Below are 15,833 nucleotides of genomic sequence, written 5' to 3'. Positions count from 1 at the left end.
TGGCACGGTTGGATTAAACTTTGCTGCCCACCACGGTGAGCTGGGCTGACATCAGTGCTGAGCAGTCACCTGCTCCTGCCCTGGAAGAGAGTGTGCAGCCCTAGGGGATGGTGCTTTGCAACAGGGACTTGCTGAAAGTTGAATTTGTGCAGCATATTTTTACCTGAAATGCTCAAATAATTTGACTTCACAGCAGGAGCTGCAACAGTGAAAGCTGGGCTGAGCCAGGGCTGTACATCTTCCTCTGACTTGTGTTTTCTTAATTCCTGCAACCTCACACTGCGTTCAGCTGGAGAATCCTGAAGGAATCTCTGGTCTGAACTTTTGAAAAGACTTTTACAGCACCATTACAACAGAACAACACATGCTTTACTGAAAAAATATTTTTAATAATAATAATAATAAAAAAAAAATTTCCACCCATGAAGGAAAAGCTTAAGCCACTAAAAAGGGTTAACACTTAAATTTTTAATAGTTGCAATCACATAATCACTCAAGCCTACCACAGCCAGGGACTTCACAGCATGGAAAATCTTGTTACTTTTATTTCTGCTTTAAGAAACCCCCTTAATCTCCTTACTTCCCACTGACCTGGAAAATACGTCTCCTTTCCTGGAGAGCTGAGCAAGGAGACCCTCATAAGTCATACTCAGGGTGCTGTAGCCCAATGTGGGCAGTAGCACATGGGCTGAATGCTTCTGCTTTCTTAAACTTCCTCCACTTCTTTCAGGCTGTGCTCCAGGATGGTGTCTTGTCCCTGGAACTTAAAATAGCCACGAAACAACTTTCTCTGAAGCACCAGGGGAAACCAATAGCTGTCATCCGGCCACATGTGATGGAATGGCACCTCGTCCAGCTGAAACCACTGGGGCCGCATTTCTGGTGGCAGAAAACAAAAGAACTTTGCACGTGGGACTTCCGCATGGATTTTTGCTGCCTACACTGTAATATTGGTCAACAAGCAGCTTCCCCCTACAGCCCAGCCTTCCTTCTGGGAGGCATTTTAGCATGAATAGTTCTCCATTTCATAAGAGCAATGCTGTCTCAGAAGAGCATGCACATCCTTCCTTCCCCCCCACCAGCCACTTACCCTCACTTTCTGTTGGCTCTCCATGAAAGTGATCTGCCCGGAAAATGTGAACATCCATGAGCTCAGAGTTGCCTACAAATTCAAATGTGATCTGCCCCATCTTCTGCAAGGTGTCCACAGTCAGTCCACTCTCCTCCAAGAGCTCCCTGCACAAGAAAAAGACTTCTTTCCATGAAAGTGAGCAGTGGGAGAACAAAAATGCAGTCATTAGCTTTACGCACACATTCAAAACCCTTCCAGCACACCAAAGGTGAAAGCTGCACCTGTACAACAAAGCAGGGTTCTGACCTGCACCAAGCCACGAGTCTACTACACCAAAGGGGAGCCAGGTCAGATGGGATTGTGTGTTATTTCAGGTTCCTGAGCCTAGTAGGAAAACAGTCTAGGTTGGAAAGGGAAGATTCAGGAAAACTGATAATTTAGTATAATTTACAGTCCTTGCAATATGCAGATCTTTTCTGAGGTGAGCGAGAAGTGGGTATATGAAGCAATATTACTGTAGCTAGGTGTGGCTTCAGAACTCCAAGATACACTTCATTTAGACAGGAACAAGGCTTTGCCAACTTCAAGCTAAATCTTACAATTGTGGGGAAGCAGGTCATGAACACCAGAAAGAACATCTACACTTGCTACACATTCAGCTACTTCTGAGGCAAACTGAGGCTTACTTAAATTACACACTCCATAACACCACTTGGACACAGAACGTTGAGAATTCCGGTTCCCATTCAAATGCAGTGTAAAAAACACAAAGCAATTGTGCAAACTTTGCCTTTCCGCTCCTTGGAAGTACATTGAGCATAACAAGAGGCCAGAATGCAAGACTTTTAAGAGCACTTGGAGAGCTGTGCCAGCTCTTTTCCACATACCACCACGCACAGCTACTTGAAGCACATTCATTATTACCTCTCTTCATGCTCCATGCTCAGGGGTTTTTTTTATTTTACCTCCCTCTAACAGAAGCAGCACAGCTTGAAGTCAGTCATGGTTTTTGTAATGTACAAAAATAACGAATACTCTGAAACGTCTTTAGTTAAAGTTAATAATTAATGCAGTTGCCTATTTGGCAGTAACAACAATTTTAAAGTGTAATGGAAATGATTTTAAGGCTCCAGCTTTCTTTGGCATTGATTTCATGGATCCCATCTTTCAAAATTATAATTCAACTTAATATCTTGGCTAATTTTATTTTCTGAGAAGCTATCTATGTCTAAAATAGAGGCAGTTTTCCAGCAATGACTCTAAAAGCTTCCTTTTACAGGCACTGATAATTGAACAACAAAGCACAACACTGCTACAGTTCACCAGGCAATTTATCCATCAGCTGCTTGGCTCTATGTGTAGCAAGTGGAAACATTACAGGTGGCAAATTAGAAATAACTCATTCACTAAATGCTCCCCTTACAAGATGTGCCACTGAGGAGCTGCCCAGGTGCTCGTGGGAATGTGCTGTACCCAGCAGAGGATGGAAACCTTACTGGTACTGGGAACTTTTGTTCATGTTTTGGCTTAATATTTAACTACCTGTGCTGAGAGGACACTTCACACCTGCTGCCTCTGCCAACCCAGCTGAGACAGAGTGATGTGGAACCACAGCCTCATACCTCAGCTCCCAGGGCAGAGCAGAGGTGGTACAAGGGAAGTTTGATTTGGACTGTGTGATGCTTCCTGCAGGAGAGCTGTGCCCTGAGGCAGCACTGCACCAGCGGTGCTCCAGCCAGAAAGGTGGCCAGTATGTCCAGCTGGTCCTGGCTCTGGGGACAGCTTCCTGCCCAGCTGACCTCAGCAGGAACTGGTTGTGTCATTCTGGAGTAAACTGCAGGTGAAGGGATGGGGACAGTCCCCAGCAGCAGGTGCTGGCTGTGCTGTGGCACATTGCTTTGGGATTGATGAAAATTTTAGCACTTGATGTCTTGTGTGAACAGAAGTTCTGGTGTCAAACTCGGGGCCAGCACAGGTGAACACACACCCAGGAAATCCAATGCTACATGAAACCATTAGATTTACCCCACAGTCAGTGGCAGTGTAAGCCTAGCAAGTGTTAAGTGACAAAACTTAAGTCCCTCCCTCCACTCAGAGATGACAAATTATACGAAAAGCCATGATGAAGTGTCAGGTACATTAAGGCCATGTGCTGGTGGGAGCACACTGTAGGTACAAAAATGCTGCTAGAGAGGATTTTCTTACTATTTTCTAAGTCCGTGAGAGACTTTTCTCTCTCACAGAAGAGGTAGCAGAGTTCAGTAAACAACCAAGCCACCTGCAACCTTGAAAAGTCTTGTTTATGGTATAGTAGAAAAATATTTTGACAATGGATGTTTTAGGATTTTAGCCAATCACCCCCAAGGGGTGGCTGGTCCTTTGTCCAATTAGACTATGAAGAAAAAAAGTCTATAAAAGAGTTTGTAAAGTAATTAAATGAATAAATCTTGCTGCACAATTCCTGCCTGCTGGATTTTCTCTCCTCCTCCTCCCTATGGCTGCAGGACACGGTGATATACCGTAGGAACCAGGCCATCGGTAATAGCACACCTGCACAGAAACCCTTCTGTCCCCGGGCCCAGCTCACCACAGAGCCCGGGTGGTTGTGCTGGCACAGCTGTGGAGGCTGTTGAGGGCAGAGGCTGTTGGGTACCAGCTGAGCACACCATCATCGATCTTCCTGCAGGTGCAAGGGCAGTTTTGGGCACGTATCAGAAACCGAGGACATGGCAAAGTGTGGCTTTGTAACAGCAACACTCATGTAAAGAACAAGGTACCTAATTTTTAGAGGAGTTTAGCAATTTAGCTGTGATCTGTTACTTTGTTTTAATGACCAGACAGATGAAAGAACTACAAGAAATCGATACCAAAGGTTTCAAAAATTACACTGTGCCTTTTTACTGATGAAATTCAATTCCCCGACTCAGCATTAGCACTTAAAAATGTCACCATACAATCAAATAATAAATTTCTACAGGGCTTTTTATAAGGGCCCCCTAAGAATTCCTGCTATTTTGTGGCTATGTTTTCATGCAGTACTAAAAATGCTACTGGAAGGTGGCATCTGTTCAACAGCTTCAAAATTTAAACAATAAGCAATTTGGCTTATTATTTAAATTAGCTGTAGGTCTGCTACATAGCCAAAATTAAACCCTGCACCTCTCTGAAGAGTGCAAGAACCTCCACCCACCACTCACAGATTCAGTTTAGATCAGAGTCCGGGAGATGGGAGGGAGGACACAGGAAGTTCCAGCTGCTCACAGATTGGATGGCAGTTAAAGATGCATGTACATGTGCATGATCCCTCATCACCTGTGGAGCAGGTGGCTCCTGACTGCAGTGGTGGGTAACACGCGGGTGTCACTGACCGGATGACCGTGGTACCTCCACCTGCAGCCCACTGCCGATGGTCCAACACCTTCACCCGTGCCCCCATACCTGTCCCCGGGGTGCCGGCCCATCCCTCACCTGCGGGCAGCTTCCTCGATGCTCTCCCCGGGCTGTACCTTCCCCCCGAAGCCGTTCCACAGCCCGGCGCCGAACCCGCGCTTCTTCATGCCCAGGAGGACACGGGACGGCTGCACCACCAGGACGAGGGTGAAGAGTCTGGACGTGTACATGGCTCCTGGGTGAGGGACGAGGCGGGCACCCCGGCACCCCTCAGAGGAGATCCGGGGGGTGCACAGAGCCCCTCACCCCCGAAGCACCCAGCACCCCTCTCCAATGCCCAGACCCTAAAGCCTCGGTCTCCCAGTGCCTCTCCCAATACCTACTTCTCTAACGCTCCCACTGATCATTGCTTTCCTGCTACTTCAGCACTCCCCTCCCAAAGTTTGATCCCCCCGTCCCAAATCTTTGTTCCCCCCAAAACCCCCTCCCCGAATCCTGACCACCCTTAACACCCTCTCCCAGAATCCCTGACTCCCAGCACCTCTTCCTCAAATCTTTGATCCCCTCCGCAAATCCTTGCCCCCCCCCAGATTCTTCGACCACCCTCAACACCTCCTCCCCGAATCTTCGAGCCCCCAGAAACTCCTCCCCAAACCTCTTATCCCTCTCCCCAAATCCTTGTTCCTCCTAAACTCCCTCCCTAAATCCCTTATCGCCCTCAGCATCCCCTCCCCGAATCTTTTGACTCGCAGCGCCCCTTCCCCAAAAATGCGATGCCCATCCCAAATCCCTCACCCCCCTGTGCCCCCGTCGCTGTCCCCGCACTCCTCAGCCCCACACTCACGGCTCTCTCGGTGTCACCCCGCGCCCCTGTCGCTGTCCCCGCGCTCCTCAGCCCCACACTCACGGCTTTCTCAGTGTCACCCTGCGCCCCTGTCGCTGTCCCCGCGCTCCTCAGCCCCACACTCACGGCTCTCTCGGTGTCACCCCGCGCCCCTGTCGCTGTCCCCGCGCTCCTCAGCCCCACACTCACGGCTTTCTCAGTGTCCCCCTCAGCCGCGGCCCATCCCGGCTCTTCCCGCGCCGCCGCCGCCCCGCCCGCGGCCGCCGTGAGGGGAGGCGTGGCGGGGCGGGCTGAGGCGGCCATGGCGGGCTCGGGCCGAGCTGCCATTGCCGCGGGCAGGTGCGTGGCGGGGCTGCTGAGACGATCGCGGCGCCCACCCGGGGGATGGGAGGGTGTCGTTAGTGCCGGTGCCTGGAGTTTTCTTCGGGAATGGGTTAATGTGCGTTTGGGGTTTGCGGTTGCTGGAAATGCCGTGCGGCCGTTGTGCCCTGGCCCGGGCCGTGGCTGTTTGGTTGCTCTGCTTGGAGCCTGCAGGAGCTCGGGCATCTCCCCGTTCCTCCGAGGGGCTCACGGAGGCCGCCAGCCCCGCTGAGGCAGCACGGGACCGTACTGGGATCACTCTGCCATGTCGTGTCCTTAAAACACCAGAGCAGAAGCTGGAGTGGGGGGTCTCTTTTCCGCCTTAGCTCAGGGTGACACGTGAGGCCTCATCCAAAACCTGACGCTGCTGTTGAGGTTGGACCTGATAAGTAACGGTGCCAAAAATCTCAAATTTGGAGGCTTCTCTTTGGAATCAGAATGGTTTGGGCTGGAAGGGACCTCTGGAGACCATCTAGCCCAACCTCCCTGCCAAGGCAGGATCACTTGGAGCAGGTGACAGAGGAACGTGTCCAGCTATGTTTCGAATGTCTTCAGCCAGGGAGACTCCACACCCTCCCCGGGCTGCCTGTAGTGGCTGGAACTAATTATTATAGAGACTTTCGAAATACAGAGTGGTTAAGTACTAACTGGTTGACTCGCCTCTCTTCCCGGCAGCTGTTGGCATTGGATGAGCAGATGCCTGCACACCACGGTGAGGTTTCTGAGGAAAACTGGAACTGAGCAGAGGTGGTTGGAGCGGCACTTGAAGGATCCCTTTGTCAAGGCGTCGAAGCAGCAGCATTACCGTTGCCGAAGTGCCTTCAAGTTGCTGGAAATTGATAACAAGCTCTGTGTTCTTCGTCCAGGACTTTCTGTTCTCGACTGTGGAGCAGCACCTGGTGCTTGGAGCCAGGTTGCTGTAGAGAGGGTCAATGCTTTAGGTACTGGTAAGTGCAGTTTTTTGGCAGGCAAGATGGGGATGATACTGCTCGTGAAGTGTGTGAGAGATCTGTGAAATACTATGGAATCTAAATACTATGAAATCTAGGAAATAGTATGATGGTAACAGTATGGGGAGAGAACATGGGTACTGGCAAGTGCCAGAGTCACTGATAAAAACATTAAGGGGTGAGCCTAGTAAATCTTATGGTCTGGAGAAATTGTGTTTATGAAATAAAACATGCCATGTGGTGCTAGTATTCTGATTAGCTGTTATGGGGAAGATCCCTTCATCTACTACTGAAAAAGGTGTGACCTCCAGCAATTACCTTGGCTTATCTGGAATATTATTTCCCTTCTTGAAAAGTCGAAGCAACCACTGTGCATGGTTTACGTGGGTGAAGCCATTAATATTTACAAGATAAGGTGCTATAATCTGCACCATTGCCCAGGATTTCTGGACTGTCAGCCTTGAAAGAGCAGCAGAAAACCAAGAAAAAATCCCCCTTGCTTATCCAGACTAGCTGAGTTTTCATGTCTTGAACGGATGAGATTATGGCAAACCCTCCACGCAGATGCACCCAGCAAACTGCCAGGGGACGAGAAGGCAGCTGTGGCAGGTGATGGGTTTTGTTTATTGACTGGCACAGAGCTCATGCAGGTGCAGGTTTTTGCAGCCACCCTGAGTGTTCCCTGTGTCATTCATCCTTGCAGATCCTGCGGTCCCCACCGGCTTCGTGCTTGGCGTTGACCTCCTGCGGATTTCTCCTCTGGAAGGAGCGGTTTTCCTGTCGGAGACTGACATCGCAGACCCCAGCGCACTGAGGACGATCCAGAGCCTGCTTCCCTTAGGGAAGGCAGATGTCATCCTGAGTGACATGGCACCCAACGCGACAGGCATTAAAGAACTGGATCATCAGAAGCTGATCAGTCTGTGTTTAGGCCTTCTGAATATATGCCAAAGCATTTTAAAGCCGAAAGGAACGATGCTCTGTAAATTCTGGGATGGATCTGAGGCCCGTCTTCTGCAAAACAGACTGAAGGGACAGTTCTGGGATGTGAGAACTATAAAGCCTCAGGCCAGCCGGAAGGACTCTGCGGAATCTTATTACTTGGCAAGGCTGTACAGGGGGAAATGAAAGTTAAGAACTGCAGATTCTCAGACATTGATTGGAAATCTGAATTTAGTGGGTGTTTAAAGAAAAATCCCACCGTTAAGACCCTGGGAAAATTTGCTACTCTTCTTGAAGTCGATCAGGCTTTTTAAATACCTGTGGACGAAATGGTTGGGAATGGAGAGGAATAGTCCAAAAGGCAACCTCTGGGGCTGGAGTAGTGGAAATGAAAATAAAACGCCGATTATATGTGTTTTTAATGTGTGCTTGAAAATTGTTGCACTATTAATGCTGTCATACATGAGACTGACCATAAAGGTGATTGTCAGAATGTGAGGGAACAGCAAGGGGAGTTTGAGCCAATTCCGTGCCTTTTAGAAGCTGGCGCAATTTATTAGCACATGTAAAAATAGAAGGTGTTTCTGTGCACATCAGGATGTGCATCCTCATGTGGGATGTGTAGCAGAGCCATGTGAGAGGCACGGCTGACTCGGGAACGTTCAGCCCCGTGGCTCTGCTGCCTTTCCTACAGACACAGGTTATATTTAGGAATTGCTGCTTCCTGGCACTCATAAATCCACTCAGTGGCAGCAGCACTGGGTCATTGCCATGCACATCATCTCCCCAGTGTCTTCAGTCATGTTTTAGGTGTGACCAGTGGTATTTCTCATATTTCAGGTGAAAAGACAAGATGTTCCTGAAATCCAGCTAGGGAGAATGACTGAATTGCCGGAAATCTGTTTGCACAAAAAAATTCAGCCGCTGCCTTATCTGAAAGTGACAACTTTTACATGAAATAGCACTTCTATCAGGCTGACTGTGGCATGAATAATACGAGAGGCTGTTTGTAAGACTCCCAGGCCTGTCTCATCATAAACAGCTCATTTGGGGCGGCTTACAGATTCCTGCCGGAGCAGGAGGCCGTTTTTGGGGAGCAGGCCGAGCTGAGCCGGGAGCACCGTAGCGCCTTGTCGGGGCATTACGGTAGCGCGCGGAGTGCTGCGCTCGTAATCCCGTCGTTACGGGTTGCCGGCGCCGCCGTTCTCGCGAGAGGCGGGCGCGGAGTTCCCGCGAGATCCCGTGGCCGGGGCGAGGAGGGAGATCCAAGCGGGGCGCGCGCGCCGTGGCGGGTGAGCGGGCGAGGGAGGGATGAGGGATGAGGGATGAGGGATGAGGGATGAGGGATGAGGGATGAGGGAGGGGGGAAGGACGAGGGGAGAGGGAGGGCGGCAGGGCTGCGGCCGCGCCTGTCGCACACCGGTCTCCCCCCGGGGGAATCGTGCGGGTGAACCCCGCGGTGCCGGAGCTGCCCCGTGCCCGCCGCGGCCGCTGTCGGTGTTCGGTGCCCCGAGGGAGCCTTGGCCGCGGGGTTTTCCGAACCGGGTCACACACCTGCGTGTCGTCTTAGTTGTTAGTAGGTTTGAGAGCGGGCTTGCTGGAGCTACCTGTTGGCAGGTGCAGTGGGTACTCCAGTGCTCAGTTTATGTTTTGGCAGATCTGTTGCTTCTGCGCTGCTCCTCCTCGTGCTGTAAATCCAAACAGTAGCTGCTGTGTAACCCCGAGAATGCAGGAGCCCGAAGATAGCCCCAAGCCTCTGTTTGTGGTAGATGTTGTGACTCCCTTACCTGGTCTTGAACCTTTATCGGTGTTTCTGGGGATTTATGGAGTGTGCAGTCACTGGAGGGACTCACTTAAGGCTTCCTGAAATCTCCTGGGAAACTTTGCAGGCTTTTCTGAGCTCCAGGCTTGATTTATCTTTGGCCTTTTAGTTAATACACTTCTGAATTTGAAGGAAGAGTTGCAAAAACTTTAATATGAATAATGAGATACAGTTTTACTTATACAAGTGATCAGTGGACTTGGGACGACTTCTTGCTGGAAACTAGAGTGCAAAGTGCTTCTGGGAAACCAGAAATAAATTGTGTAGCAGGAAGGATTTGCTGCTGTTCTGGAGTTAATTGTGCTGCCATCAGCTTCAAAAGTTAGAAGGAAGAACAATGAGTTTGGTTTGGTCAAAGAAGAAAAGGCTGCCTTGCATCTTTTTCTCATTTCAGAGACTCACGACTTCAGCCTGAGTGGGGTCATGTTTTCTGTGGATCCCAGCAGTGATTTGCAGATTGATTTTACCCTGTAAACTGGGAGATCTTGTGTTCAGTGTTTCCTCAGGGCAGTGATGGATCCCTCTTTAGCAGAGCAGCTTGCTCTGAATGTTTTGCTCATAATTTTCTGTCCATTTCCAGAGCCATGGAGGACTTGGAAAATAATACCACTGTCTTCTCCACCCTGAGATCCCTCAACAACTTCATTTCACAGCGTATGGAGGGGATATCTGGGCTGGCTACACCAGGATCATCTCAAAGCTCCTTACAGATGCAGTACCAGCAGAGGATGCAGGTGAGGAGTCCTCATCTTGGTGATTCCTGGAGTACCACTTCAGTGTGATCGTGTGCTCCTTTGGATTCCAGGAGTTGAGAATTTCAGTTGCATCTGACCATTGTTTCTGAAATTGACGTTCTGAAATTGACACAAACTCAATAAAGGAAGCCTGCTGTCAGCATTCCAGAATCTTTTCCAGAATGTATTTAATTTTTTTTTTCAGTGTCAAACAGATGTATTTTTGTTTTGTAAAAGTTTAAGAAAGGTCCTTTGAATTTATTCCCCGCTAGTTATATCTGTGAACCAGGTCAGGAAATTAAATCATAAGTTGTTTTCATGTTGCTGAACAAAGGAGCTTTATATCTTAACATTTTTCTAGTAAGACACTTTGTTACCTTTTTTCAGGATTTAGAGGCTTCTTTGCCTGGATTGTGCTGTGGCTTTGATATGCAAACCAGCTGTGCTTTCTTATCCACTTCTGTTTTATCCACCTGGGTTATTTACTTTTTTTTCCTGTTGCTTCAGTCTCATAAAGCATAAAGTAAATTGACATCTTAGATCCCAGGGACTGTTTATTAGGCTGGAATGAAGTTTCTCTATTCTGTATCTTAATATAATTTATATTTCAGCCTCTAGGTACAAAATAAGCCTTTTTTTTTTAATAATCTACTTTGCATTTGGAATGTTGACAAAAATTTAAGCATTTTCTGTCTGTGCTACATCTCTGGTGGCAGCAGTAGTTGGAGGAGGCTCTCTCTGGTTAAATTTCCATTAACTGCGTGTTGGATGTACATCACCAGGACCTGAGGAATTCTGTTAGTATTGTCTGTTCTCTCAGATAATTTGAATGAAAAAATGAAGTGTGATGCTGTACAGGTTGTAGAAAAACCTGTTATTTTGTTCAGCAGTTACATTTTATTGGGAGCATGATCTGTGCTTCTTGGCTAGCTGCTCTTTTATGAGGCTTGGGGAGTTCATAATTAACTTCTTAGATAGAGAAGTAGATTTTTTCAGACTACATATAGAGACTGATCAAGGAATTTCAACTTAAGAACCTGGAATTACTTTCTTTCTAATTCACCTTGGTTTGATGTGGGTTTCTGAGCATGACGTTGAACTCTTGGTTTCCCCATCTGCAGCTGGTGTGAGAAGTACCACAAATTTGGTGATAGTTTTTAAAATGGCAGGTTAATGTCAGCTGAGCAGTACAGGGTGGGAGGCATGATGGTATTGCTGTGCTGTTAATGGTGTGCAATGTCCTTTTTCACACATGAACTGGCCAGCTGGAAGAGCAAGCTGGGCAGATCCACTCCAAATCCCAGCTGCTGCAGGTGGAACGGGAGAAGATGCAGATGGAGCTGAGCCACAAACGAGCTCGCATCGAGCTGGAGAAGGCAGCTAATGCCAATGCCAGGAACTATGAGGTGAGGGGGATGTCTGCACATGGCTTGGCATCATTGGCCTAAGCCAGAACACATGGGAGCATTTACAGTGGTGTTTTTGTTTGGTTCAGGGATGTGCTCTCCACTTCTCATGTGCTGTGCTTTGGTTTGCAGTGGACTGTCTCAGAATGTGTATAGTTACTCTTTTTTGGAGTGAAACTAAACTGAAAGGTGTGCTCCAGGAGCAAGCCTGGTGTTCTCCAGTTGCTAATGGACACTGTCTTCAGAGCAGGACTTCAATGAATCTGGAATACATTTACTGTGTTTGCATTTATTGCAGGTGTGGGTGTCAAGTTGCCAGCACCAACAGGTCTGCAGAACTGCTCCGTTCTGCACTAACCCTCTCTGTGCACTGCACTAACCTGCTAATGCACACTGGAGTGTGAACTTGAAGCCTCGTTAGGTTGACAGACTGATGATCTGATCACTGGGCTCTGTTAGTTTAGCACTGAAATTGTCATGGGTAGCAATAACAAAAGGGATTTGTTATTTGTTTCTCCCCGAAGTATTTAGTTATTTTTCTCCTATAAGAGTTTAAACTTCTGCTGGCACAATTGCAAGCATTTAGTTTGTGTGATTGTAATTAATTGGAATGGCAGCAGTGCCAGCCATGCGGTGTCACGCAAGAGAGCCTGCACTGATAAAACAGTGAGCCTCACTCAGGGACTAACAGCTTTTATTGTGTTCTGCTTTTCTGCCCACATATGTTTGCTTAATGATGTTACTGAAATAAGCTGTAGATCAGTGTCTTTTGTAGCATAATAAAAGCCTTATATGTGTGTGATTATCGAAAAAGAAATCTGTAAAAAGTGATGAGTATGTTTTGTTGTATTTTGTGAGGATGCTGGGTGACAGATTTAGTGTGTGGTTGTGAAATAGGGAGTCAGTGACTAAATTCCTCCTTCCTCTGAAGTCAGGTGATGTGGGATTAAGCCAGGAAGAGTTCAAACTGGAATATAGCTGAGTCAGTCACAGAAACTCTTGAAATACTGGTACAAAAAAAGGGAGCAGCATTAATCCAGCACTGTGGTAATTACCCTGCTCAGATTCTGTGTTTTTCCAAGTCATGCAGATAAAGGTTTTAGGAACCTCACATTGCTTTGCATAATCCTTGCTTGCTATGCAAATCCATGTCTCGAGTTGCTTTGATTAGCAAAGCAATTTACTATGCATTTTTTCAATAAGTATTAATCAATTTGTGGTAGGAATAAACTGAAATGGTATATGAAAGGTTGTCAGACTGCAAAAGTATTTACTGTATTAGTTGATAATATTTTCTTTTAAATGGCATGATTTCCAGAAGTTGCAGAGGGAAGTTTGTCTTATTAACCCAACTGTTGAGATCTGAGTTTCTGAAAGTGAATTTGCTGTGCATGGGTCAGCTTTACATTGGAGATGGAATGTTTTCATCTTTGATCTGCTGGAGAGTGTGCAGTGGAGTCTGTGAAGTCTGTATTCTTATAGTCATGTCTTAGTGTAAGAGATTTGGGAGATTTGGTCTCTTAATTTTCCAGCTCCATTTCCCTGGGTAATTCCATTGAGTTGCTGCTCATCAGATTTTTGTCCTTGCTAGGTTAAAGCTGTGGTCTGAGTAACTTTGCTTCATGGTGAAGCAATTACCATTGGTGACCGTGGTAATGAGGGATGAAGACAGAAGAAGGAAAAATGGCTTCACCTTTCTGCTGCTTTCTTCTTATGTCTCTTTGTGTTTTTTCCCTTGGCAAGCGAGAAGCTGACCGTAACCAGGAGCTGCTCACACGCATAAAGCAGTACCAGGAAAGGGAAACAGAGGCTGAAAATAAACTGAAAGAACAAATGGAAATGAACAAATCTTACAAGAAGAGCATGGAGACAATGAGTGAAAAGCTGCAAGAGAAAGAGAGCAAATTAGCCGAAGCTAATGAAGTAAGAACAGAGTAATTTTTAACCCATCTATAGCTTCAGGTGACTTTGCAGTTCTTATGACTTGAAAATGCCCTTTTTGATTAAAAAAGCCCTCAAACAAAATAACTGGAACACCATGTTCATCACCTGGAAATGAATAAACCCTGGTGTTGTGTGTCTTTTCTGTCAAAGTGCAGAGCCAAACCAAGCTGAGACACAAGTGAGCAGGTCAGAAGGAGAAGAGATTTTTTTAGACAAGCTGATATGGAGAAGGAGAAAAAAAGTGTGAGGCAACATAGAGCATCTGGGTTCAGAAGTGTGAAGAAAGGGACAGTGATGGAGGAGATAATATGGGAAAGTGTTCATGGAAGTAGGGAGAACAGTAGAGTGGATGAGACCAGCGTTATGAACAAAGTGTGTCTTCCTGAAGTGTCTTAAGTGCCAGTGCATTCTACTGCAGAATGAATGCTTGGGTAACAGTTTCAGTTTATTTGGATGCCCAGACCGAATGAGGGTTGCTTCTCAACCCTCTGTCTTCTCAGATATCATTATAGTTAAGTTCAGCTATATAATTTGTAACTTTTCTGTTTAATTTGGTTTCCCGCACCAGTTGTGGATCAGCAACCACTAAGTGCTTAAGCCCTGCTCCTGCCTAGGTGTTACTGGAAATGTAGCTATGTGATAAAGCAGTTAATCAGATTTAATGTTCCAATTATCAGTGATTAAAACCAGGGAGACAGTGATGGTACATAAGAGAAACTAAACCCACCCAAAAGATGTGTGCTGCAGTTCTGTGTCTGTGTTCTTTTATTTCCCTTTCCATCAGTATCAAGATGAGAACCCTACCTGTCTCTCTGTCTAGAAGACACCCTACATCTGTAATGTTTTGAGATATTTCTCTTTTTTTTCTGTTACAGGGAGCTCAGTAATAGCTATTGGAAACAAACCTGTGAGCTTTTCTTTAGAGCTAAAATATTTAGAAAAAGAATCATCTAACTTTAAAGTTCGATATTTTTCATTCCAGTTTGAGGTCACCCATTTAAGAGATAATGTAAATGACAATTTGGATTGCAAATGAAAGTGAAAAATTATTTTCTCTTGCCTTTGTTTGAGGTAGGTTTGCAGGTCTGATGGTTTGCAAGAGTATGGGATTGTTTCTAAGAGTGTGTTAGTACTTTTCAGTTGGAAATTGTTTCTATCACCATCCGTAATATCCAGCTTGAAGAGTCACAGCCTTGTGTGTTTATGCTTTTTTTTTTCCCCATTAATTCAGACAATCACTGTATTAAAAGGGAAAATATCAGAGCTGCAATGGAATATAATGAACCAAGAGATGCAGATGACAAGCCAAGACTCTCAGAAGCAGGAACTGATGGAGCATCTGGATGCTGAAAAAAAGTAAGCAAGGGATGAATGACTGTAGGGAGAAAAAGGCAACAGAACTTCAGTCTTGTGCAGCTGTCATCACTCAGAAAACTTTAAGCAGCGTTTGATTTCTGCTCTTCAAAGGGGTTCTTTGATCTGGGTGTGCAGGTTGTAACTGTTGTTTGAAACCAACTCTGAGGTGCAACTTCAATTGTACCTTGAGGAAAATACCCCACAAACTTGAGCTTTAAATCTCAGTGTTGTTTCTTGTTCCTGTTGGAGAGTTAACAGAAGGCGTGTGGGTGGGAAAGGCTGATCTGAACTTTATGGGCTGAACAGAACAAAAATATCAAACCTTAAATCATAGTGGAGGGGTAATTGAAAGTTATGAGTATGCTTTTCCTTGCTTGCTAACTTCAACTCTTCAATTTCAAAGTTGTGAAGTTTTGTTTACTCTGTATAGTTGTTGTCTTCAGAGTTAAAGTGGCTTGATTTTTGTATTTTTCTCAATCTACATCTTTTTATTAAAATGAAGGGATATTTTTGTCTTTAAATTAGAGGGAGATGATATGACTGTGAAACTGAAAGAGAATGTTATATAAGACTAACGTTATTAGTGCTGTTTGACTCTGTCAGGAGCTTCTGGTTGTTTCTGGTACCTGATTTCTGGGTGCTCAAGTGCCTCTTGTGTCTTCATCTAACAGGAAATGGCAAGAGGCAAGTCAGCAAATCCAGACACTGCAAGCAAGCCAGTCCTTACTGGCAGAATATGAACAGAAGATTAAGGTAAGAAACTTTGTGACCTATGTAAAGCTTTAGACTTTAATTCCTTCAGTGGAGGAACAGAATGCTGCTTTTTAAAAAATTGGCTGTTGCAGAAGTGAAAGGTTAGTTTGTCATATAAGTACCTGAGTTGGTTGCTAGCAAGAGTTGAGCTTGGGTGGACCAGGCTATCTACAATTAGCTGTAACGTGACACTTTGCCTTTGTTGTATCAATTGATTGAAAACAAACCATGCTTTCTCTATAGAAAGGTGATTTATATCC

The 15,833-nt window shown here is 46.2% G+C and overlaps 3 protein-coding genes across 11 annotated transcripts in view; 2 read left to right on the top strand and 1 right to left on the bottom strand.

Annotated features, from left to right (window-relative positions):
• Nucleotides 1-448: 448 nt before the first annotated feature.
• On the bottom strand, nucleotides 449-5,557 carry NUDT1 (nudix hydrolase 1). Of its 6 annotated transcripts, none has more exons than XM_032125729.1 (4): nucleotides 5,496-5,557; nucleotides 4,541-4,697; nucleotides 1,091-1,236; nucleotides 449-879 (listed from the first exon to the last, which is right to left on the bottom strand). In XM_032125729.1, the coding sequence occupies exons 2-4, from the start codon at nucleotides 4,690-4,692 to the stop codon at nucleotides 707-709; spliced, it is 471 nt and encodes a 156-aa protein (XP_031981620.1). In that variant the 5' UTR covers nucleotides 4,693-4,697; nucleotides 5,496-5,557; the 3' UTR covers nucleotides 449-706. The 6 variants fall into 6 exon arrangements, with proteins under 6 accessions (XP_031981620.1, XP_031981622.1, XP_031981619.1 ...); XM_032125731.1 differs by having other exon boundaries at nucleotides 4,541-4,678; nucleotides 5,496-5,532; XM_032125728.1 differs by having other exon boundaries at nucleotides 5,433-5,522.
• A 24-nt stretch (nucleotides 5,558-5,581) lies between these two features.
• MRM2 (mitochondrial rRNA methyltransferase 2) lies at nucleotides 5,582-7,980 on the top strand. 4 transcript variants are annotated; one of them, XM_032125722.1, is made up of 3 exons: nucleotides 5,582-5,645; nucleotides 6,342-6,607; nucleotides 7,320-7,980. In XM_032125722.1, the coding sequence occupies exons 1-3, from the start codon at nucleotides 5,608-5,610 to the stop codon at nucleotides 7,742-7,744; spliced, it is 729 nt and encodes a 242-aa protein (XP_031981613.1). In that variant the 5' UTR covers nucleotides 5,582-5,607; the 3' UTR covers nucleotides 7,745-7,980. The 4 variants fall into 4 exon arrangements, with proteins under 4 accessions (XP_031981613.1, XP_031981612.1, XP_031981614.1 ...); XM_032125721.1 differs by having other exon boundaries at nucleotides 6,342-6,613; XM_032125723.1 differs by lacking the exon at nucleotides 5,582-5,645 and adding an exon at nucleotides 5,672-5,745 and having other exon boundaries at nucleotides 6,342-6,613.
• A 791-nt stretch (nucleotides 7,981-8,771) lies between these two features.
• The window catches only part of MAD1L1 (mitotic arrest deficient 1 like 1), a 348,979-nt gene continuing 341,917 nt past the window's right edge, over nucleotides 8,772-15,833 (top strand). The window contains exons 1-6 of the mRNA XM_032126012.1: nucleotides 8,772-8,850; nucleotides 9,961-10,114; nucleotides 11,380-11,520; nucleotides 13,264-13,443; nucleotides 14,696-14,820; nucleotides 15,492-15,573. Of these exons, the coding sequence (XP_031981903.1) occupies nucleotides 9,965-10,114; nucleotides 11,380-11,520; nucleotides 13,264-13,443; nucleotides 14,696-14,820; nucleotides 15,492-15,573 (678 nt within the window). The 5' untranslated portion in view covers nucleotides 8,772-8,850; nucleotides 9,961-9,964. The remainder of the gene's footprint in view (nucleotides 8,851-9,960; nucleotides 10,115-11,379; nucleotides 11,521-13,263; nucleotides 13,444-14,695; nucleotides 14,821-15,491; nucleotides 15,574-15,833) is intronic.

This window comes from Corvus moneduloides, chromosome 16, assembly GCF_009650955.1.
Source record: "Corvus moneduloides isolate bCorMon1 chromosome 16, bCorMon1.pri, whole genome shotgun sequence".
Lineage (NCBI taxonomy): Eukaryota > Metazoa > Chordata > Aves > Passeriformes > Corvidae > Corvus > Corvus moneduloides.
The sequence above is the reverse complement of the archived record's forward strand: the minus strand, read 5'-3'. Positions and strand labels throughout refer to the sequence as shown.